The sequence below is a fragment of the Tursiops truncatus genome, chromosome 20, assembly GCF_011762595.2.
Source record: "Tursiops truncatus isolate mTurTru1 chromosome 20, mTurTru1.mat.Y, whole genome shotgun sequence".
NCBI classification, from domain to species: Eukaryota; Metazoa; Chordata; class Mammalia; order Artiodactyla; family Delphinidae; genus Tursiops; species Tursiops truncatus.
The window spans coordinates 37,760,214-37,783,074 of NC_047053.1; the positions used below are offsets into that span (position 1 = coordinate 37,760,214).

The 22,861-nt window shown below is 52.8% G+C and overlaps 2 protein-coding genes and 1 pseudogene across 2 annotated transcripts; 1 reads left to right on the forward strand and 2 right to left on the reverse strand.

Moving 5' to 3' along the window:
- Positions 1 to 51: 51 nt before the first annotated feature.
- Positions 52 to 6,586, reverse strand: ORMDL3 (ORMDL sphingolipid biosynthesis regulator 3). Its single transcript, XM_019939347.3, has 4 exons — positions 6,460 to 6,586; positions 2,942 to 3,141; positions 2,076 to 2,227; positions 52 to 1,651 (listed from the first exon to the last, which is right to left on the reverse strand). Exons 2-4 carry the CDS (start codon positions 3,113 to 3,115, stop codon positions 1,516 to 1,518), a joined length of 462 nt encoding a protein of 153 aa, XP_019794906.1. The 5' UTR covers positions 3,116 to 3,141; positions 6,460 to 6,586; the 3' UTR covers positions 52 to 1,515.
- A 9,330-nt stretch (positions 6,587 to 15,916) lies between these two features.
- LOC101318952 (ribose-5-phosphate isomerase-like) lies at positions 15,917 to 19,771 on the reverse strand (annotated as a pseudogene).
- Positions 19,772 to 20,334: 563 nt separating this feature from the next.
- On the forward strand, positions 20,335 to 22,213 carry LRRC3C (leucine rich repeat containing 3C). Its single transcript, XM_033847693.1, has 2 exons — positions 20,335 to 20,372; positions 21,412 to 22,213. Exons 1-2 carry the CDS (start codon positions 20,335 to 20,337, stop codon positions 22,211 to 22,213), a joined length of 840 nt encoding a protein of 279 aa, XP_033703584.1.
- Positions 22,214 to 22,861: the final 648 nt, after the last annotated feature.

Consider the following 22,861-nt stretch of genomic DNA (forward strand, 5'->3'; position numbering starts at 1 on the left):
CACACTGCCCCGTCTCCGCCCCCTCCAGGAAGCAGAGGCCAAACTCAGGGGAAATAGGAACACACTGTCCTTTATTTGTGTTTCTCAGAATACTGTACAAAGGGAGTAAAAATCCTATTCACACTTTGCTTAGAAAGATTTTGAGGTCAAAGTTCCTTATGATACGTGGGGCGGGGGTTGGGGGGACCAGGATGCAGAAAACAGGGCCAGTGACGCCACCACCGCCGCTGCCACCGCTCCCTCAGCGCCCTGGCACCCACACCTTCTCAGAAGTAACACGGACCCCAGTCAGGCTGGGGAGGGGAGAAGGCGGCTCCTTCCCGCCCCTGCAGGTCACTCCCTGCGCCTGCCACTGTCCCGCTTGAGAGGGACCATGCGGGACTCTGAAGCCCACCAAACCCCTTTGGAGGTGGCCTGATGGCCCCAAAGGTGCATGCCACACGAGAGGCCCTGCCCCAGCGCAGTCTGCACAAGGAGGTTACCGGGTGAAGGGCTGCAGGAGGGCCCCACCATTCATCATGTCTGTCCCATGTCCCCGCGGCCCTCACACCACTGCAGAGACGGGCGTCAAACTGGACCTGTGCTTACGATGACGCACAGGCCCCTTCCACCCATCTCCACCCCCTCATGCCAACCCCGGAGCTTCAAACCCATAGCCGCCTCCCTTCCCATTACCCCCACCATGCTGTGGGTAAGTGACCCTCCAAGACTGCCCCCTTCCCTGACCACTTCCCAAAGAATGAGGTTGGGTCTGTTCCCCCCACCACCCCGCATCTTACACGAAACCCCGCTGCTCTGCGGCCCCGTTGTTTTCAGTCTCAATTCACCCTCCCCACCCCTGCCCCCAGCCCCCTCCCCACCTCCACCAGGGCCAGAAGGCTGCAGCCCTGGCCCCCCACCTCTGGGACCAGGCCATGCACACTCAGCCCCATCGCCCCACATCTCCTTACCCTCCCCACCCGCACCTAGTACCCCGGGGGGTGCTGTACGGGAGCTGTCTGACTTGAATTAGACAATTCTCTACCCAGAGGGATGAGGCACGCTCACACAACTGCTTTCGTATAGATAAGCACACACTAAGTGTCATCCTAAAGACTTAAGAATTAAAGTGAAACAAACTAGAAGCTGTACCGTTCCCTCTGCCCTGCTCACGGGGGTTAAAGTGCTTTAGCAGGCCAAGGAGGCGCAAGCGAGCAGGGGGCTTCCCTGGCCTCTCGTCCGAACCTCATAGGTCTGTGTTCAGCCCAGGAGCCCAGCCCATTCCAGGAGCACCCCCATGAGGCAAAAGGAAAAGATCAAAAGAATCAGGAGGGGTCAGAGCCCCGGGGGGGGGGCCCGGGGGGGCCCACCCCAAACTACTTCAAGTCTGCTACTGTGGGAAGTGAGGGGGAAACTAGGGCCCAGAGGCTCAACCCCCAGCTCCGGCGGTACCCGGCGGCTCCTTCTGTCTTCAGCGTCACAGCACAGGCTTCTACCCCTCCCCTGCCATCCCACGCAGGGGAAGGGGCTGCACCCTCAGTACTTATTGATTCCAAAAATCCGGACTCCATGGAGCTGCGGCAGCTTGGGGATGAGCACGCTCATCAAGGACACAGTGTTGAGGATGAAATGGATCTGGTCGTACTTGGTGTAGAAGCTGGTGAGGAAGTACCTGGGTGGGGAAGGTTGGGGGCAGGTATAAGACGCTGTTTGGAAGACGCCTTTCTCCCTCACTCCCTGGTCGGGGGAGGCAGATTCCTGACAGCCGAGGAGTTATGGGAAAGACCCCCCAGAACAGAAGTAGGGTGGCAAGATCTGTGCAGCTAAAGAAGCCCCTGCTGACCCAGTCCCCTTGCTCTACCCCAAGCCCATGGGCCAAACTCACTGGCAGGAAGGAAGCCCCAACCGAGGAAAGACAGGACCAGGGAGGCACAGCCTGAGCCCAGTGTAAGACCCAGGCACACCCCAACCTTCCTTCCCTTGCTCATTCCTATGCCAAGAGCCACAGCTGGCGAGGGGTTTAAGCCTTGCAGGGCCCCAGGGTCCCCCAGGCCTCGGCCTTCCTGCTGGCGTCCCCCTCTCCCTAAGGCACTCACAGCACGATGGGTGTGATGGTCAGGAATTTCCGAGATGCCGTGAACTGCACTCCATAGTCCATCTGCTCCCAGTGGGTTAGCAGCCTCGCCTTGCCCTGGTCTGGGGTCTCAAAGGGGGTCCCCTTCACCGTGTGCAGGAAGATGTACATGCCCTGGAGGGAGGGGCCTTTGTTAGAGGACGCACAAGGCCGAAGGCCCTCCAGCTCAGCTCCTCCGCCCCAGCCACAGACGTGGGCTCCTGGCGATCTGCAGCCCCCTCCGCTGGGCAGGGGGATGCGGGCTGGAGGTCAGGTGGGAGGAGCTGGGAGCCTGGCCAGAAAATAAGGGGACCCACCGGGTGAGAGGGCAGGCCTGGCATGAGGAGAACTCCGGGGGAGGTGTCAGCCACAGAACCAGCATGGAGACGCCACCCCTCCAGCCCAGGGCTAGGCTCCCTGTGCCTGCCAGCTGGCAGGGGGCAAGCAGATGGGAAGGAACGAGGCCCCTGCTTGCCCACCAAAAGAATACCAGGGAGCAAGCAGGCAGCGAGGGAGCAGAGAGGGGCAAGAGGAAAAGATGCTCTGAGATCCTAACTCGGGAAAGAGGCATTTCTGCCCCAGGCTAGGACCTGGGTCCTCTGGACTCTTTAGGGCCCTTAGTTCAGCTCTCCGTGGCCCATCTTCCAGGTCCACACGTCACCCCATCCTAGAGGTGTGGACCTATCTGCAGATTTTATTCCAATAAAGAGGAGTGGGGCAGAAAGAAGAGGGTGGGGTCCGGGCTCTGCTGACACGTGCCGTCAGCAGGTCACCCTGACGTCTGGCCCAGGTCTGGCGGGCTCCCATCCTCCCCAGCCCCAGCAAAGGCAGGCAGCAACAGGTCCTCACCATGTTGTGGATGAGGTTGGTGAGGGTCCAGACGACGGGGACGCTCACAAAGGGAATGCTGAGCAGCACGACGTGGAGGAGCCCGATGGCCAGCACGTAGGACAGCCAGATGCCACGGCTGTTCATCACCCGCGTGTTGGGGTTCACCTCGCTGTGTGCTGTTCCCACATTCATCCTGCTGCCCCTCTCCTGCCACCGTTCTGCAAACAAGCAGCACAGGTGAGACAGGTCACACCACTTTCCCTGCCCTCTCACACCCTCCAAATCCTGCAGGGAAGGAGGCTCTGCTCTCCCCGAGAACTCCAAGCTGGTCTACCATTTTGATTCTCAAGCGAGGAGGCCAGAGAAAGTCCATGTAGACTTAACTCTATTCATTTCTCACTGCTGGGTTGGGATGAACACCAGGCTGCTCCGCACATAGTCCGATCAGGACAGTGCCCTTCCAGGCACTGGGACTGCCTGGGTGGATAGGTCATCAAGAGGCATGGAGCCCCAGAGTCAAGAAACCACTGCCCATCCCGCAATCTCACCCTCCAGAGGGTCCTCTTCCCACGAAGCCCAGGGGAGGGGAGAAGAGGCCTGTGCCCTTAGAATCACTCGGCGTAACCCCTGCTGGACTCCGTCTTGCTGAGGGTCTGATATAAGACACCTCCACCCCTGAGCCCCCCCCCTCCCGTTACAAGGAATAAAAGGAGATGAGAACAGTCAGTAGTGGATAAAATATTTAGGGGGTCATTGCTTCTACCCATCTCCCCTAATTCTCCAATCCTGGGTATGACTGGCAGTGTAGAAAGAGAGGGAAAGGGAAGAAAAGAGAAAACACACTAGAGGCGAACTTTGCCCAGACCTGGAAGCTGCCTTCTTGGTGACACAAAACAACCCGTCCAGATGTTTTTTTTTTTCCGTCCAGATGTTTCATCCATTTGGCAGCCACTCAGGCTACCCCTTCGTGATGCCACCCATTTTGCTGCCAAACTACCAGGGCCCTTTTCCCCACCAGAGGAGAGGCAAGGATAGAGAACACAGCCAACACGTACAGCTCCCACGGGTGGCTGGAGCCCACATCAACATACCTCTCCCAGGGACACAAAACCACACCTGTGGCCTCTCTCCTACCCCCCCCCCCTTTTCTCTCTGCCCACCCATTGTCACCTGGGCCTCCTTTCCCAGCACCTGTTTCCAGGTGTAAGTTAGCACCATGCCTTCCCCTGCCCAGCTCTAAGGGCAGAAGCCCTGCAGCAGGAGGAACCAGGAGGGCTGCCCTTGATGCCCATGAAACAACGCAGCCCAGCTGCATTCCTGGATGCAGGTAAGGAGGGGAACGAGCAGCCCCATGTCCAGAGCTGAGCTGTCCCCAGATCCCTGAGGGCCCTGAGGGCCCTGTGACCAGCAGGAGGTGGGGACAGATGGCACCTTTGTACTGGCTCTCCTCCCTAGCTGAGGGAAGATCCTGCCTGATAAAGACCCTAAGGTCATCACCATGATAACAGCCCCATCTTTCCTGGGGATACAGATGAGGGCATCCTGGAAGTGCCCAGAAGGTCACCTCCCTCACCCTGCTGCAACAAACCCCCTCAGAATCGGTTGCCCTCTATCTCTGGCTAGGATCACAGAGTCTGCAAAGGAGCCGATTCTCAAGAATCAGTTCCCTACTTCCAGGATAATGGGAACAAGTTTCCTCCTTTCAGATGGCTCCAAGCTTAAAGACCTCAGGGGAAATGTGACCCACAACACACTTTCCCAACATACAAACACATGAGATGGTCCAGGGTGCATCCAAAAGTAGCGATGCTCCTGGGACCCACCAGCTCGACCCATCAGGCTGGATCACTGGGCCTAAGAGAAACCCAAGGAACCAGAAAACCAGGAGTGGCTCAGGTGTTTACCTTCCCAGGGCCTTAGGGCTTCAGTTACCCTACCAGAGCTCCTGGGACACCTACTGCACAAAAGCCCCCACCTGGTGGACAGGGTGGTCGGGGAGACTTGGCTAGGAAGTGAGGGCTCTGAAGAACTTCATTACTGACGAAGGAGAGAGAAAGAATTCCCCAAGTTGACCAGACACTGCTGCCCCTCCCCACTTCTCCCTAACCTAGACCCTCAAGGGTGTAGGAGTAGCTAGACCTCTAGTCCTCCCTAGTGTTTTGTCCAGGAGTGCTAAGAGCCTTGCTGAGTTCCAGATCATCCTACACTCCTTTCTGGCTGTATCAGGGCATCCAACGAAGCCTGATGAGTCTAGGAGGGGCCCAGACCTATGACTTAAATGACACCCTGGGAAGCTTCTTCCTGAAACCTGAACACTAAGTGCCCTGAGAACAAAACATCTCAGGAGCCCACCCCCCCAAAAGAGGCCCCCCCAAAAAAAGAAAAAAACAGAAGAGGTCAATAAACTAAGAAAAAGACTGGAAGCAAGAAGCACTCTTGAGACTTTTGTGTGACTAAGGGTACATATCACCACTGCTAGTGAAATAGCCAACTCCCCTGGCCCAGAAGGGGAGAAATGGAGAGAAGAAGCTGTTGGAGAGAGAGTAGGCGCACAGCAGCTGAGCCTGAAAAGTTCTGCTGCCACCGCTGGCAGCGGGCAGGTGGCTGCCTGTGTCAGTCCCTGATGTGGTTTCACAACCTGCCTCAAACCAGAGCCTGCAGCAACTTTGTTCTGTTAACTACTTTCTTGCTGGTAACTCTTTCCTACTAATTCCCTCCCTTCCTCTCTGGCTCCGTATACAAATATCTCTGCCTAGCCAGTCTGTCAGACACCTAAGCCGAGGCCACAGTGCCAGCAGCCAGGTGAGCGCTTCCTAATCTCTCCCCCAAGTAAGGGCAGCAAATCTTTCACCTTCTGGGGTGAGGAGCACAAAGCCTTCAACCTGGACCCCAACGGGGAGTCCCTGGCAGCACGCCACAGTGCCATTTTCATTCCGCCCACCCCACAACCCGCAGGGCCACAGTCGTTCACCTCGCAGCTCCGGCTCTGCCTCCCGGACTCGGGGTGGCGGTGGGAATGGAAAAACGGCGAGTACAGGAGGGAACCCACACTAGCACGGGGAGAGGGTGAAGCGAGGAGGCGGAGTTTTCACTATTGTTGGGGTTTTCTGAGTGGGACTTCAAGCCGAAGTGGGGAGCCTCCGCTCCGTTCCCCAGCCTGGGACCTCGCACTCGGAGCCTGGCCCGGTCCGGAGCCCCACCCCCACCCCCACGCGTTCACCCAGCCCTGGAAGCGAACAAACCTTTATCCCCGAAGCCCAGCCTCTCCCCGCCCCCCACCCCCAGACCGAGCACTCCTCTTCTACGCCCCATCCCGGGCCTCCGCCCGCACTTTCCCCTTTGGGCATCCCTTCGACTGATGCACGCCCCCCCCGCCCCCCGCTCGGCTGACGCACCCCCTCCACCTCCGCTCACCCTGTCCCGGTCCCCTCCAGCCACGGGCGCCTCCCCAGCAGCCCCCACCTCCTTTCCCGTCCCGCCTCTAGCCCCAGGAGGCTCCCGGTTTGGCCACTCCAAAGCCGCCCGTCCGAACTCACCGTGCGCGGCCGGAGCTCGAGGCCCGGGAGGGGTGCCCGGGGGCGAGGGCCGCTGCTGCTCCAGCAGCTGTAATAAGCCGCGGCGGCAGCCACCCCGCTGGCAGCTCCGGCCGAATCAACGACCCGCGCCGGCCCCCATTACGTCACCGCCCAGCGCCGGCCCGCCCGCCGCCTCCTGGGAGTTGTAGTTTTTTTTTTAACCCCTGCTCCAGCCCAGGCCTCGCTGGGGCCGCACGGAGCTTTCAATAGCAAGAGAAACAAAGATCAGATGGTATCGCTTTGGCGCATGGCAATGCCTGTTTCGGCGTCTGCGCGCTGCTTGTGGGGTTTACTCTTGCCCGATTTTGCTGGCGAGGAAACTTGGAGTTTTAAGTAGCTTGCACAGCCCCTGGCTGGGTCCCCCCAGAAATTCTGACTTCAAGTCAGAGTTTTTCATCTACACCTCGCTGCCTCTGCCCTGGCCCTCCAGAAATCGACTGGCTCAGCCGGTGCTGGGCGCTCCTGGAAGCGGGCTTTTCACAACGTTGCTTAGGATGAGAGTCTGCAGGGCAGAGAACGCAGTCCACAGCCTGTCTGCTCCTCAGTTACACCTGACCCAGGCTGGCCTGGGCCAGGTCCCATCCTCGGCCTCCCCACATTAGAAGTTGGAAGAGGACTTGGGAAGACGACCTGATGAATAGCCAAGACCCTGAGTCCCAGCCCCTGGTCAGCTGTTTGGCTTTGGGTGGGAGGCTCTCGGATCTGCACTTTTCACCTCTGCATGCTCTAAAGGCAAGGGCCCAGATTTTCCTGTCAGGTAGACTTAGCAGGCACTGCTTCACCAGCAGTGTCACCCTGGGCAAATAACTTGTCTTAATCTCCAATTCCATGCCTGTGAAAACCTACCTCCGAGGTTGTGGGAATTCAGAAGAATGTATGTATAGCAGCTGTTGCGTGGTAGGAAGCTGTTGCTCTAGGAGGTTGAACTAAACGACTCTTGAGGTCTCCTGGGTCACTCCCACTCTCCATGTCACCAAGAGTGCCTTGTTTGAGGAGTTTCCAATCCCCCGACCCAGGTTCTAAGTCCACTCTATGCACAACAGGGCTGGAATAGCAGGGTCAGGTGATGTCATGACACGCCAATCTGACTGGCTGTAAACACACACTGAAGGTGAGGGGACAAAAAGGAGAATGCTGGCCCAGCGAACCTGGGGAGCACTCCTCTGGTGAGCTCACCCACCCCTCCCCAAGGGGGCTTCCAGGGAACAGCTGTCACAAAGCAGGAGTGGGGCCCCCAGAGGCACCTAGTGGGCACCAAGCAGGTGGATATCTGAAACAGTCAGAGCAGGACAGGCAGCTTCTCGAATATTTCCAGGGCCAGTAGCCCAAGAGCACTCAGCCCAAGACCTAAATGGTCACCCCAGAGTCTGAAAAATTTTTGCTGTGTCTTACAGAAGTTCCTACTGGTGGGGAGAGGCCCCTTTCCTTACAGTCAGCCTTGTGAAGAAATAAGCAAAAACTGAGTGTTGTCCTTTCCTTAGAAGCCTCCCCAGTATTGAGGCAAAAAAAAAAAAATCTCTTGGGCTTCCCTGGTGGTGCAGTGGTTGAGAGTTTGCCTGCCGATGTAGGGGACACGGGTTCGTGCCCCGGTCCGGGAAGATCCCACATGCCATGGAGCGGCTGGGCCTGTGAGCCATGGCCGCTGAGCCTGCACGTCTGGAGCCTGTGCTCTGCAACGGCAGAGGCCACAATAGTGAGGCCCACGTACAGCAAAAAAAAAAAAAGTCTCTTATTTTTCCCAAAGTGAGCCTACTTGTCTCCTTCGACTTTTCTCTGGGATTCTTCCGTCTTCCCCGAAGTTGATCAAGCTCTCTGATCTTTGCCAGTTTCCTCACTCTCTGTGAAGTTCAGTGACCCAGACTGGATCCATGTCTCAAATAAGGGTCTGACTAATGCATAGTCTTAACAGAAAGATTATTGGACATGCCATGCCCTATTAATAGCTCCTGTTATCAAGGGTTTGTTGTTTTTTATCTTTCACAACAGGAATGAACAGAGTACTGACTCACTCTAGGTTTGTGGTAAATTGTGGATCACTTTCTGCTTAATTTAGCCTGAGTCCCTGTCATCATCTTTCTCCTCTAGCTCTCTGCCTTCATAATTATCACGTCTTCACCAAACATCCTTCAGCCTTGAATAGGCCTAAGTACTTAGAATGAGTGACAGCACTCTTGTGTGGTGCTGGGCATGCATAACCCCTTGGACAGACACTTGGTGATCTGTGCCAAGAGGCTGAACGATTGTTCAGGCCTCAGAGCCATGATTCCATTTCTGGTAGCATATTCTAAGGAAGTACGTACCATGCACTATGTGCGAAGATCTTTATTCCAACGTTAGTTATAACAATGGGAAACTGAAAGCAACCCAAATGCCCAAGAAAAAAATAATCGTACTATATCCATTGGGTGACATAGTAGGAAGCCATATAATAAGCAGTATAGGAAAATGTTTGCTAAGTTAGATGAAAAGATCAGGATACAAAATAGCATGAGCTGGGAGTTCCCTGGCGGCCCAGTGTTTAGGACTTGGGGCTGTCACTGCCATGGGCCTGGGTTCAATCCCTGGTCAGGGAACTAAGATCCCACAAGCCCTGCCCCACAGGACGGCCAAAAAAATATATATGTATATAGCCTGAGCATTCTCCAGGGGTGCAGTCAGCAAAACAAACACAATTCCCTTATTAACAAATAAATTGGAAGAAAAAAAGGAAAGGGAGAGACTTACACTTAAAAGAAATTAAGCAATCTGTCAACCAAAAACCTTATCTGGGTCCTCATTCAAGCAAACCAACTTTTAAAAATATATATATTTTATTAAATTATTGAGGAAATTTGAATACTAACTATTCAAATTGATGATCTTAATGAAATATACATTTTAAGGCATGATATGGTGCTGTGGTAATTTTTTCAATAAAAAACCTCGGGCTTCCCTGGTGGCGTAGTGGTTAAGAGTCCGCCTGCCAGTGCACGGGACATGGGTTTGAGCCCTGGTCCGGGAAGATCCCACATGCCGCGGAGCAACTAAGCCCGTGAGCCACAACTACTGAGTCCGCGAGCCACAGCTACTGAGCCCGCGTGCCACACTACTGAAGCCCCTGTGCTTAGAGCCCGTGCTCCGCAACAAGGGAAGCCACCACGATGAGCAGCCTGCACACCACAACGAAGAGCGGCGCCCGCGCGCCACAACTGGAGAGAGCCTGCGCACAGCAGCAAAGACCCAATGCAGTCAAAAATAAAATAAATACATTAAAAAATAATAATAATAAAATAAATAAATAACCTCCTTATCTTTTGGAGATAAATACTAAAATATGTGTGGATGAAATGATATGATGACTGGATTTGCTTCAAAATCATCGGGGCTGGGGATGGGGGAAGGGATTAAAAGAAACAAGTTGGGCCATGAGGTGATAATTATTGAAACTGGGGGAGGGGAACATGAGATTCTGTTTGAAATTGTCCATAATAAGTTTTTATAAACCTGCATATGCATTAACGATTCTGATGAGACAAAATAGAGTAACACTGGTAAGATCCTGGCCCCAGACTGCCAGGGTTCAACTCCCATCTCCTGTAGTTACCAGCTGTGTGACCTTAGGCAAGTCACCGAACCTCTCTGTGCTGCCGTTCCTAAAAATGAAGGATGTTGATGATCATGGTGATACCCACCTCATGTTGTTGTGAAGATTAAATGGGTCATTAAGTGTGAAGCATTTAGAACAATTCCTGGCACACAGTGAGTACTCTATATATGTATCAACTTTTGTTAATCCGTTCCACATTTGAGTGATATTTGAGCATCTACTTTACTAGGCTGTGGAAATTCAATAAAATAAAAACAGATCTTGTGTTAGGATGGAGGGTTTGGGGGTGATCTTTTTCATTCTCTAGTTTCAAACTTTGTGTAATGTGAGATTATTCGTTTTAAATTTTTTATGAAAACTGTTTGTGTTTTTAAAACAGAGTGAGTCACCTTTGCAGGCTCTCCCAGCCCTCTGGGAGCTCCTTAGTCTGCTCAAGTAGACGTGTTCCCAGCCTTGGGGTATTTCCATCTGGCAGGGTGGTGTGGCCTCTGCTTGCCATAGATACACTGTGTGGGCCAAGATAGCAAACACGGGCAGGGTAATAAGCTGGGAGTACATTCCTGGGGTGATGGTAGCGGTGGGAAGTGAGGAGGTGGGGCATCAATAAACAGAGCCCCTTCTTCTGACCCCTGGGGGAATGAATGGCACCCCTCCATTCTTACCACCTCCTACCCCGCTCCAATTCACTCCTGCTACCCTCCGGCTCCCCCCACCTCACCTCCCCCCTTCCCGAAGGGGAGGTTTTGAAGTCACACCCAGAGCAAGTGCGATGAAGCAAGGAGCTGTTTATTTCATTGGCAGTTGTTTTTATTTGGGTGGGGGTACCATGGGCGTGCAGTGGCAGCGGAAGGGAGGGGGCAGTGATGCTGAGCAGACAGAGCACTGAGAGCTACCAAGCTGATGAGAAACAGGAGGAGGTGCCGGGACGGGCAGCACTGCCAGTGGGCACTCCGCTTTCCTCCCCTCGCCCAGCTCTGTGGTTAGCTATTTTGGGCTGCAGAGGGAAAGAGTCAAGTCTGCCAGGGCCTCCAGGGCCAGAGCCAAGGCCAGAGAACCAGAACCTCCCTCTGGGGACCAAGAGCAGCCTGTTCTTTAGGAACCCCTCAATCTGCATATTCTCTGATACAGACAATTGAGATTTTTCTCTCATGAAATAAAAACAGTTTAGAAAACTGTAAATATTACAGATCAAAATGGCAATGGATATAAAAACAGTAGCTTCAGGAAAAGCTCCCCTCACATCCTTCCAGTCGCATTACTACCCTTAGCAGGCCTCACCTCTTTAGAAATTCTGGGCGGTCACTGCCCCAGATCAGCTTCCTCCTCTTCCTAACACAGCTCCTCCTTCAGTGACAATCACAGCCAACATTATGAGCGTTTGCTGTGTTCCAGGCACTGGGCAAAGGTTTTTACGTACATAAGCTCTCTTAATCTTTAAAACGGCCCTGCAAAGTAAGTACTTTTATTATCTCCACTTTACAAATGAGGAAACTGCCGTACAGTGAGTTTAAATATTTTGCCAAGGGTCACACAACTAGGAGTGGCATTTCTCCCAAAAGTCAATCCTGGACACAAACACTCTTCCAACCATGAGTCCCTCATGTTTCCACAGGTGCCCCGTAAAGACTTCTCTCCTGGGCTTCCCTGGTGGCACAGTGGTTGAGAGTCTGCCTGCTAATGCAGGGGACACGGGTTCGAGCCCTGGTCTGGGAAGATCCCACATGCCGCAGAGCAACTGGGCCCGTGAGCCACAACTAGTGAGCCTGCGCGTCTGGAGCCTGGGCTCCACAACAAGAGATGCCGCGATAGTGAGAGGCCCGCGCACCACGATGAAGAGTGGCCCCCGCTCGCCCCAACTAGAGAAAGCCCTCACGCAGAATCGAAGACCCAACACAGTCAAAAATAAAAAAAAAATAAGTAAATAAATAAATAATATTTAAAAAAAAAAAAAAGACTTCTCTCCTACACTGAGGGTGCTGTATTTAAGTTACCTGTTACACATCCGCTTCCCCTGGAGGCTGCCTGCTTCATATTTCTTACTCATATTTGCATTTCCTGCATATACTGAGTCCTCAGTGAACATTAGCTGAGGGAGGTAATAGACCCATACATCCCAAACTACAGTCACACCAAGCCCCTAACCATTCTCAGAACACACCTTACTCTTTCTTGCTCGTGTCTCAGCCTACAATGCCTTTGTCCATCTGGTAGACTCCTACTTGTCCCGCAAGGCCACCCCTCACCTGTCACCGTCTCTGTGAAGCCTTCCCCAGCTGTCCAAACAGAATCCACTGCTTCTCCTCTAGGCTCCTCCGACGCCTGCAAACACCTCAACTAGAGCCCACCCCAGGCTATCAGGGGGCTGTGTTTGTGCTCACATCCATCTTCACCATTGTCTGGGGGCTGTTCTACTTCTCTCTGCATCCCCAATGCCTAAGAAGCCCAGGAGGTGTGCGTTGAACAAATGAGAGAGTACATCGGAGGATGGGAGCAGGTGTATACACCCTTGTCAGTTTCCACAAGGAACAGGAATGGCAGAGACATTTGCTGCCCCTCCAGCCCACACTGCCTAGGAGACTGGCGTTAGATGGGTCCCTGGCTGACATGATGGGTAAAGTAGCCAGCCCTCCTGCTTTCCTTTTGACCCCCTTCTACCCATGCTGGATCTGGGAGTTTCCAACATCAGGCAGATAGGGTCCTAGAAGCCTGCTGAACTTCCTTCCAAGGTCACATCTTTGGGGCATGGAGTTACTCCCCTTGGAGGAAGGAGTTGTGACTCAGTCGGCCCAGGGTGGGGGCCTGAAGGACCTACTTTCTGGGACCCTGAACTTGGGAGCCAGGCCCTGACGTGCCTCAGCCTCTTCCCTGTCCCACCATCATAGACACATTGAACATCAGGCTGGCAGGGATCTCAGAGGCCATGACGTCCAGAGAACCGAAGGCCCAAGGGGATTGGGAAGGGATGTGCCCAGTGGCACAAATGTCTGATGATCTTGGGCTCCTCCAGGCATAGCTCCTTCAGTCCCATGCTCTGGCGTCCACCCAGGCCCTCATCACCTCCCACCTGGACTGTTGCAGTAACTGATCTCATCACCTCCCACCTGGACTGACCCCTGGGGGATCAGTCACCTGCATATGCCCTCATCATCTCCCACCTGGACTGTTGCAGTAACTGGTCTCTCTTCCACCAATACATCCCTCACACAGCCAGCAACGTGATCCAAATATCAAAGGTAATTTTAAAACCCTTCAATCGGGCTTCCCTGGTGGCGCAGAGCCCATGCTCCGCAACCGGAGAAGCCACTGCAGTGAGAAGCCTGCACGCAGCAACAAAGACCCAATGCAGTCAAAAATAAATTAATTAATTTATTTAAAAAAAAATAACCGTCAATCCATCAGCCATAGAACCAAGTCCTAAATCTTACCTGGTGTATGAGACCACAAGGATCTGGTCCCTTTCCACTTTAACTGCAGCCTTTGACACCACCCCTTCTGCTCTACTGTCTAGGAGAAGCCAAGCCTTCTCATGCTCCCTTGACCCTGAACATACTCTGCTGCTTCACCTGATGAACCGAGCCTTAAAGACCCAGCTCAAATGCTACTCCTTGGTAAAGCCTTCCCTAACATCCTGGAAAAGTTAGTGTATCGGGTAGGAATGCTCTCAGTTAAAAGCAACAGAAAACCCAAGCAAAGGAATTTTTGTGACCCTAGGTTGCCATCAGAATCTCTTAAGGATCTTTAAAAAGTCCCATCACTGTACACATGACAGATCAATGTAATCAGAATCTCTAAGGTGGACCCAGGCATCCGTAATTTTCAAAACCTCCCACATTCGAATGTGCGGCCAAGTTGAGAAGCTCTGAAAGAAGCAGGAGATTATTTTTCTCACATAGTGAGTCCAGAGGTGGGCAGCTGCCTGTGTCGGTTGAGCGGCTGAGCGATATCCAGGCCGATGTCTCAGTGATACGCTTCACCTTTCTTTCGGCTTTGCTGCCTCAAGGTCACAAAAGACTGTAGTTGACCCTTCATGTTCAAAGCCTAAAGAAAGTTGTACAGAGAAGGGGAGGGCCCAAACCACCCTCTTTTATGAGCAAATCAAAGACTGTCCTAGAAACCCCTTTAGCAGACTTCTGTTTAGACGTCATTGATCACAGTGGACCACGCCCAGCTGCCAAGGTGTCTGGGAAAGTGGACGAGATTTCTGACAAACTGAGAGGACCAATCAACCCTGTCATGAGGGACGGAGCACATCGCTACTCCCGAAACAGCGTGTGTTATCAAGGAAGGAGCTTAGGAATGGATACTGAAGGGTGGCAGAATACACCACCCCAGGGGCTTCCCTGGCTGTGCAGTGGTTAAGAAGCCGCCTGCCAATGCAGGGGACACGGGCTCGAGCCCTGGTCGGGGAAGATCCCATACCCCGCGGAGCAACTAAACCCGTGCGCTACAACTACTGCAAGCCCGTGCACCTAGAGCCCGTGCTCCACAACAAGAGAAGCCACTGCAGTGAGAAGCCCACGCGCAGCAACAAAGAGTAGCCCCCGCTCGCCGTAACTAGAGAAAAGCCCACGCGCAGCAACGAAGACCCAACACAGCCGAAAACAAAATAAATTTATAAAAACAAAATACACCACCTCAAAATATGCCACTTGGGTTTAAGGATTATTTTGAGCAGATGCAAGAAGAGCATTCTAATCTCCCCTTTTCTTCCAGAAAACGGGAGACCAAACCCCCATGTGAAAGATGCCCTCCCTGTATGGGAGAAAAGAAACGTTCTTCAATGGAGAATCAAAGCCAAGAGAATTCTGTACAAACAGGCCTTGTTAAAATAGTTTTTCCCTTCCTTTAAGCTCCCCGTATATTTTAGTCACTTCGCTACAATCACTGCTCTTTATTCAACCTAGTATAAAAGTATTAATGTTTTGCCACTTCCCTAGGTCTCCATTTCCTTATGAGGGCTCCCGTGTCATTAATATAAATTTTTTTTAAAAATTTTTAATTGAAGTATAGTTGATTTTTTTTTTTTTTTTTGGCCGCGCCACACACCTTGCAGGATCTTAGTTCCCCAACCAGGGATGGAACCCAGGCCCCCTGCAGTGGAAACGCAGAGTCCTAACCACTGGACCGCCAGGGAAGCCCCATTGAAGTCAAGTTGATTTACAGTGTTTCAGGTGCACAGAAAAGTGAATCAGTTACACACACAGTAGGACTTTACAGTAGGACCTTGTTGTTTATCTTTTTTGTATATAGTAGTGCGTATCTGTTAATCCCAAATCCCCAATTTATCCCTCCCCCTCCAAGACATAGAAATGTGTACGCTTTTCTACTGTTCATCTGTTTTATGGTACTTTAATTCCCAAGCCCACCTGAAAAGCCCTAACTGGGTAGAGGTTAAAATGTCGCCCCCCCGCCACCTCCCCCGACAGCAGCAGCAGAGTCTGCGACAGTGACTTAACCTCTCTCTGGGCTTCACAGCTCTGGGCTTCACACATTGGTTCTGGCAGACATCACATTAAAGGCACTGTGCGGACGTGTGTCCACACGTCCACGTCTCCCTCTAGACCGGCAGTTCTTTTTTTTTTATTCTTTCAAAATGGCCCCACACTGTTTTATTTCAGCCCTCAAACAACATAAAGAGGTAACAACTTCTGATGCCATGCAACTAACAATAAAGGAACAAAAAAATATTTTATTTTATTTTTTTATTGGAGTATAATTGCTTTACAATGTTGTGTTGGTTTCTGCTGTAGAACAAAGTGAATCAGCTCTATGTATATATATATCCCCTCCCTCTTGGACCTCCCTCCTCCCATCCCACCCCTCTAGGTCATCACAGAACATCGAGCTAATCTCCCTGTGCTATGCAGCAGTTTCCCACTAGCTATCTATTTTACACATGGTAGTGTATATATGTCAATGCTACTCCCTCAATTCATCCCACCCTCACCATCACCCCGTGTGTCCACAAGTCCGTTCTCTACATCTGCATCACTTTTCCTGCCCCGCAAATAGGTTCATCGGTACCATTTTTCTAGGTTCCACATCTATGCGTTAATAGACGATATTTGTTTTTCTCTTTCTGACTTACTGCACTCTGTATGACAGACTCTAGATTCATCCACATCGCTACAAATGACCCAACTTCGTTCCTTTCTATGGCTGAGTAATAAGGGAACGAAAAACATATTAAAAACACAGTCTTTGAAAGGCTGCTCACAGCAGTAGGTTGGCAGCAGTGGTAAGTATTTCTGGCCAATGGCTTCCAACAAGAGGGGTCTCAACGAACCCCCTCATCTCAGCAAAAGAGCTCCCACACTTTCCCTCGATAGTTTACACACTCTGCGTCACGAGTGCCACGCCACTACACTCACCAGACTTTCGGAATTCACATCTTAAAACATGTTGTGCGTAATCGCAACAAAAACTGAAAACAAAACTGTGGCAGAAAAGTAAATAAATCCAGTGTTTCCAGTAAGGCATCAGGGAATCACTGCTGGCTGCGCCCTTCATTTCACCAGTTTAAAGAAAGTTTGATTTACATCTCTCAGCAAACCCAATATTCAGAAGCGTAACCAGCAGCCTCAAGTTAAAAGTTTAAAAGACAGTCCTCCTTTCTTTTGGTAAATGGTTCATATACAACATGAAATCAAGTTCTATCTTATAAAAAAAAAACTGAGTATTTTTAACAGCAAAAATATATATGTTTGTTTGTATTTTTCTTTTTAAAAAAGACATTTAATAACAATAAGTCAGAGGACAGGATTTAACCTTCAACCCCCCCACCCTGCCAAGCTGTCTACATGGCACAGATACTTTAAGGCAAAGGCTCCTGGAGAGGCACGTCCGCCTCGGCGGTGGGATGGGGACGTGAGGGGAACACACTCCGCTCCTGCAGGGCCACTTTAGAAAGGCTTCTCCCTCATGTTCACCGAGCTGTCCTGCATCCCAAAGTAGACTCTCTCCGCCATGCTGATGAACAGGTCCGTGTCCACCACACCTGGGATCATTTTGATAGCTGTGTTCCCTTCACTCCATTTGTGGACCCTGTCAAACTTCCAGTCCAGGATAAAATTCCCATTACAGTAAGTCCCCTACGTATGAACCTTCAAGTTGTGAACTTTCAAAGATGCGAACGTGCGTTCACATGTCCAATCACGCAAGTTAGTTCATGTGTCTGGCGTACCTTGTCACATGCGTGCATCCTCTGCAAGTTGTTGTGCTTTTGTGTACTTTACTGTACAGTGCTGTTGCTATGCAACATGAGGAGCTTACTAATGAAGACCTGGTGGAATTGGAGGCCCAGAGAAAGGACAAAGAGAGACAAGAGGAAGAAGTAACTAAAGAACCGAAGAGAGTCGGGATGCAAGAAATGGCAAGGGGATTTTTTTTATTTGAGGAGGTACTGTTAGTTATCGAAGCACAGGACCCGAACGTAGAAAGGTTCACGAAGGTTGCAGCTGCCGTTCAGGATGCAATCCAGTGCTACCATGTCATCTATGATGAGAAAAAAAGAGCTACTACCCAGACATCACGGATCATTTTTTCAAGAGGGTAGATAGAATTGAATCCAGCAAGGAATCAGAACCTGTGCCATCCACATTAGGCGTGAGTGAAATTGCAGCTCGCCCTCCGTCTCCTATCGTTGACGATCCTTCAGCTCTACCATCTCCCACCTCCTCTCCCTCCTCCAGTCAGCAACTCTTCTTGCCTGTTCACTCGATGCAGCCCCGGTATGCCAGCTGTACTGTACTACTGTACTTTTCAAGGTACCGTACTGTAAGATTAAAAATGTTTTCTTTAATTTTTGTGTTTGTTTTTTATGTATTATTTGTATGAAAGTATTATAAACCTATTACAGTACAGTACTATAGAGCCGATTGTGTTCATTGGTACCTAGGCTAACTTTGTTGGACTTATGAACAACTTGGACATATGAATGCATTCTCAGAACGGAACTCGTTCATATGTAGAGGACTCACTGTTACCCATCACCAAGGGATCTGCCTTGTTGATGGCCATTCGAAGTTCAATCACGCCCCCAAACTTCTGGGTCACAGCTCGGCTCACTGGGAATAGGCCATCGGGATGACCTTGTTGGGGGTTCCCCTTGTGCCACTGATTCCCTGAGGTTCTTTGAACCTTTCCTGAAATCGGTGATCGCGATGAAGCAACTGGCATTGCCAGCCACAATTTTCTCCTGAGTCAGGCATCCTCTACTGCCCTTGATGAGATTGAGATCAACATCTACCTCATCGGCACCATCGATGGTGAGGTCAGTCTCTGGGTGTCGGTCCAGGTCACCAAGAGTTCAGCCAAACTGCAGGATGAGCTGACGGGCCTGGAAGGAAGTGGGAATACAGACGGGGTTCAGATTCTCTTGTTTCACCCTTTCAGCTATTTGCTGCACGGCGTGGACAACTGTAGAACCATTCCCAATTCCCAGCACTTGGTTATTCCTCACGTGGTTCTCCACCGCTGCACGGCCTGCCAGCTTCTTGGCCTCCTCAGCCTTGGACATGACGGAGGGGGCCAGGCAGATGCTGTTAGCGTCCCCGCCACCAGTACTTGTCTAGACCGGCAGTTCTTAACTCAGGCTGCACGTTAGAAATACCTGGGGAGCTTTTTAAAATGCACCAGGGCCTAGACCCCACGCACAGAGATTTTAACAAAATTGGTGCAGGTAAACCCAAGCAGAACTAATTTTAGAAACTCCCCCAAGTGATTCTAATGTGCAGACTGGGTGAACCACTGGGTTAACCACAGCCATCTGAGACCCTCAGAACAGGGGCTGAATCTTGAGCACAGTACTACTTATAACATGGGGCTCACAGGAAACCCTCACTGAACGAATGGATGAATGAATGAATGGCAGGGAAGAACTTCTGCTCCAACCTTGTCAACCCCCAGTCTGCACTGTGCACCGTCCTGAGTGTGGTTCCTTCCTCCTCTCTGTCCTCCCTTCTCTACTGAGCACTGCACTTAACCACCCTCAGTGCACCACGTCCATGAGCCAGCTGGACCCTCCTAGGTGAGCAGACTTCCTACTTCTCCAGCAGCTGCTGTGCTGGAAACCCCAGTCCCACTCTTTCCTGGTAGCTGGCCTAGTCGGAGAAGGAGATAACTCACCTCTTGTGCCTTCGTTAAAGCCCCTGCCCAGCGTGACGTGAGAGCCGTGGGAGGGGTAGGCTTCCATGTGCTTCCTCTTCTGCTTTCAGGCCCAATCCCAAAATGGACTCCCAAGTATTCAATGGCAGAGTGCCTGGCCTAACTAACAAGCAACCACAGACAAAATGTTCACTTCTCCTGTCCAGGTGTAAAAAGTGTGTCTTATCTGATTCCTTGGACAAACGGGAGTCTGAGAAATGACCCTGTTGATGTCACCAGAATGAGTCAGTGGTAAATACATGCCCACAGATAACATCATCCAGTATCCTACCCTCTGATTCTGGCTTCCATCACGCGTCTGAAATCGCTCGTCCAAAGGTCACCTACAGGGCCAGCTTCAGCGGCCTGCGACCTGTGCAGTCCCACAGGGCCTCACGCCCTGCATTCAGAAGGGCCCTGCACCTGGTTTTACGATGTGCTGTGGTTGCCGTCTTGAAATTCTTAACAGTTTTGAACAAAGGAGCCCCACATTTTCATTTTGCACTGGGCCCTCACTTCTGTTGTCCGATCCGGGTCACCCATAGTCTCTTACAAAATCCAGCAAGGTTTTCCTTCTCAGAAAGGTCTCCACAGCGTATGACCTCAGGCTCCTTTGTGCAAATCTCTGTGACACCCAGTTTTCTGTTCCCTTCCTTTACATTAAAAAAGGGTGGTGTGATGGGGTGGCATGGCTGCACGTGATGGTAGGGATCAAAAGACCCTGGGGAATAAGTCGTACAAGCCCTCCTTGACTCCCGGGCCTGAAGGAGAGTTAACAGTACCAACTTGGGAGCTCAAGGCCCCAGCAAACTAAGAGAATCTCAGTCAGCTCCAATCCAGAACAGAAAATCAGCGTGAAAACTTGTAGATGACCATATTGGACTTCAGAAACCTTGAAGAACCCCTTCCAACTCCTTGAGGGGCCGTCTACCAACAGTGCAGAGAACTAACGCAGTGCCCCCTGCCAGGCAAGGAGGTCGGGTACCCTGTGAGGAGCCAGGAGATGAGGTCCTCTGCAGAGAGAGAGACAAGTTTTCCAAGGAAAAGGCTGAGGAAAGTTTGTTCACCATGGGAGACGGTGCACTGTAGGAGGGCAGAAGGGAGGTATGGAGCTGAAGGGAGATGAGTTCAGGAGACAGTGGATGTGAGAGGGGGCCCACCCCAGTTCTGCCCCCCAAGCCTGCCAAGCAGGGATCCCTCTGCTCAGACAGGCTCTGGGCAGAGGGCAGAGGTTCTAAGAGGCAGAGTTTCAGCCCCAGCTGGGAGAGGAAGGATGGAGGATAGCATGTCAAGGCCTCGGAAGGGGAGCCTGAGGCAGGGAATGGAATTGGGGCCCAGTCTTCCCAAGGCAGAGCTCATCAGGGTCCGGGATCTGCCCTCTCTTGGCATCGCCTGGCCAGGCCATGGCTCAGGTATCTGACACCTGGGGCCTGGAGTCATATGCCAGGAAACCCAACACTCTTGGGCCCCAGCCCCCAACTTCCAGCATCTACAAGCGAGCGAGCAAGGCTTCTGGAGGAGGAAGCGGGTCTCCAGAGCCGAGCAGCAGGGAGGCTACTTCCGGGGAGACGGCAGCACAGGAGAAGGCTCTCCCACCAACAGGGGTGAGAGGCTGGGAGGAGGAAGGAGAGGACAGGGGGGAAGAGTGGGGCGGAGAGGACAAAGCCGGGACGGGCAGAGGGGCGGACGTTCCAGGAGAAAGGGTGAATGGGTACAGGAGCTGGGGCCTGAATCACCTAGCCTAGCTGGACGCTGCAAAGCCCTGTTGCTGATCGGGCTCTCTGGGGCCTACCTGGCCCACCTGGCAGCCATCCAGGTAGGCTGGCAGGAAAAGCCTGTATTCCAATGAAGGAAATCAATACATGAGCAGAAGCAGACACTGAGAAGCCCCCAGACCCAGAATGACCAGTAGGGCTTTGGACCAAGAGACTTCATAGATTAGCCTCCCAGAATCAAAGAGACCCTAGAAGAGTCTCAGGCCCAGGGGACCCTCTACCCAAAGGGCCCAATAAGGAGTCTTGGACCCCAAAGAAGCAAAAAAGCCAAGCAGGCCTGAGAGAGCTCCCAAAGGAGAGGCCCCGGCCCAAAAGGAATCCACAGGGGGACTTCAGGAAGAGAATGCTGGCCGTGGGAATGGAATTCTCTGGACTTATTCTTCATTTACGGGGCTTTTTCTTCCCCAGATCCTACTCCACTCCAGGACTATGCCAATCTGCGGCCATGCTCCCACCAGCTGGTCACCTCCTGTCCCTGCTGCTGGTGATAGGCACAGGGGGCACTGTGCCAAGCCCCCGGCTGTCTCCCCAGGGCTGCTACGTGGCAGAAGAAGCTGGGGAGCGGACATTCCGCTGCAGCCAGGCAGGCCTGAGGGCTGTGCCCACCGGCATCCCTAATGACACCCGCAAGCTCTATCTGGACGCCAACCGGCTGGCGTCCGTGCCGGCTGGGGCCTTCCAGCACCTGCCTGTCCTGGAGGAGCTGGATCTATCCCATAATGTCCTTGCCCACGTCTCAGGGGCCGCTTTCCAGGGCCTGGCGGGCACGCTGCGCCACCTCGACCTCTCTGCCAACCAGCTGGCCTCGGTGCCCGTGGAGGCCTTTGCGGGGCTGCAGATCCAAGTGAACCTGTCTGCCAACCCGTGGCGCTGCGACTGCGCCCTGCAGGAGGTGCTTCGGCGGGTGAGGCTGGCACCAGGCACTGAGACGGGCATCGTCTGTGGCCCGGGAGCCCGATCAGACCTCGTGGGACAGGAGTTCCTGCCGCTGGTCGAGGAGGAAGAGCTGTGTGGGACGGGGCGGGGCGGGGCCCGGCACAGCACCGACGTGGCCCTGCTGGTTACCATGGGGGGCTGGCTGGTGCTGGTGGTGGCTTATCTGGCCCAGTACGTGTGGGAGAACCGGGATGGGACCCGACGTCCCCTCAAGCGGGCCCCCGTGCCGCCTGTGCACTCTGAGGACTCCTCTACCCTCAGCACCGTGGTCTGATGACCAGGGCTACTCTTCCGACCCTGCACCCCACACCCCTGCTCCTATGCCCTCTCCTCTCCTCCCACCCCCTCTGCCTCCTCTGCAGCCCCTTCCCACCCCCCAATTCCACCTCCTTCCTCCTCTGTCTCCCCGAAACACCTGATCTCTCTCACTCCTCCAGCACCATCTTTGGTGCCTGGGAGTTTTGACGCCGACGCTGGGTCTGGGTTGTGCTAGACTCAGAGACCCAGAGCTTCTGAGCCCACAGTGATGGGGGGACCCCAGAACAGAGAACGATGGTAGATGGTCACGTATGCCAACTTGGAGGTAGGAGCAGGCAGCTTGAGAGCGTGGCGGAGGTGATCTCAAAGGCTGCGCCGTATGGATGTTTGAACTGACTCCGCAAGAATGAGGGGGGCTTTGGGCAGAAGAGGGAGGCCCCCAGCTGAAAGATGGTGGACCCAGACGAAGAAGATGTAAAACTTCGAACGTCTGAGCAGCGGCAAGACATATCTGGGGGCTGGAGAAGAGGGCGCATAGAGGGGCAAGGGGATGGCGGGACCAAGGTGGCAGTGAGGTCAGAAAGGACCCCGTGGGCTCTTCCTCTCTTCTCCCGCCGCCTCTGCTGAAAAGCTCCCCTCCCCGCCCCCTGCCCCATGCTTCTTG

Excerpts from the sequence above, each read along its gene's own strand:
- LRRC3C (XM_033847693.1), top strand. The coding sequence starts at position 20,335 with ATGGAGCTGAAGGGAGATGAGTTCAGGAGACAGTGGAT. Across the intron at positions 20,373-21,411 it reads GAGTTCAGGAGACAGTGGAT|ATCCTACTCCACTCCAGGAC; the intron begins GTGAGAGGGGGC and ends TTTCTTCCCCAG.
- ORMDL3 (XM_019939347.3), bottom strand. The coding sequence starts at position 3,115 with ATGAATGTGGGAACAGCACACAGCGAGGTGAACCCCAACACGCGGGTG. Across the intron at positions 2,228-2,941 it reads CCAACCTCATCCACAACATG|GGCATGTACATCTTCCTGCA; the intron begins GTGAGGACCTGT and ends CCCTCCCTCCAG. Across the intron at positions 1,652-2,075 it reads ACCATCACACCCATCGTGCT|GTACTTCCTCACCAGCTTCT; the intron begins GTGAGTGCCTTA and ends TTCCCCACCCAG.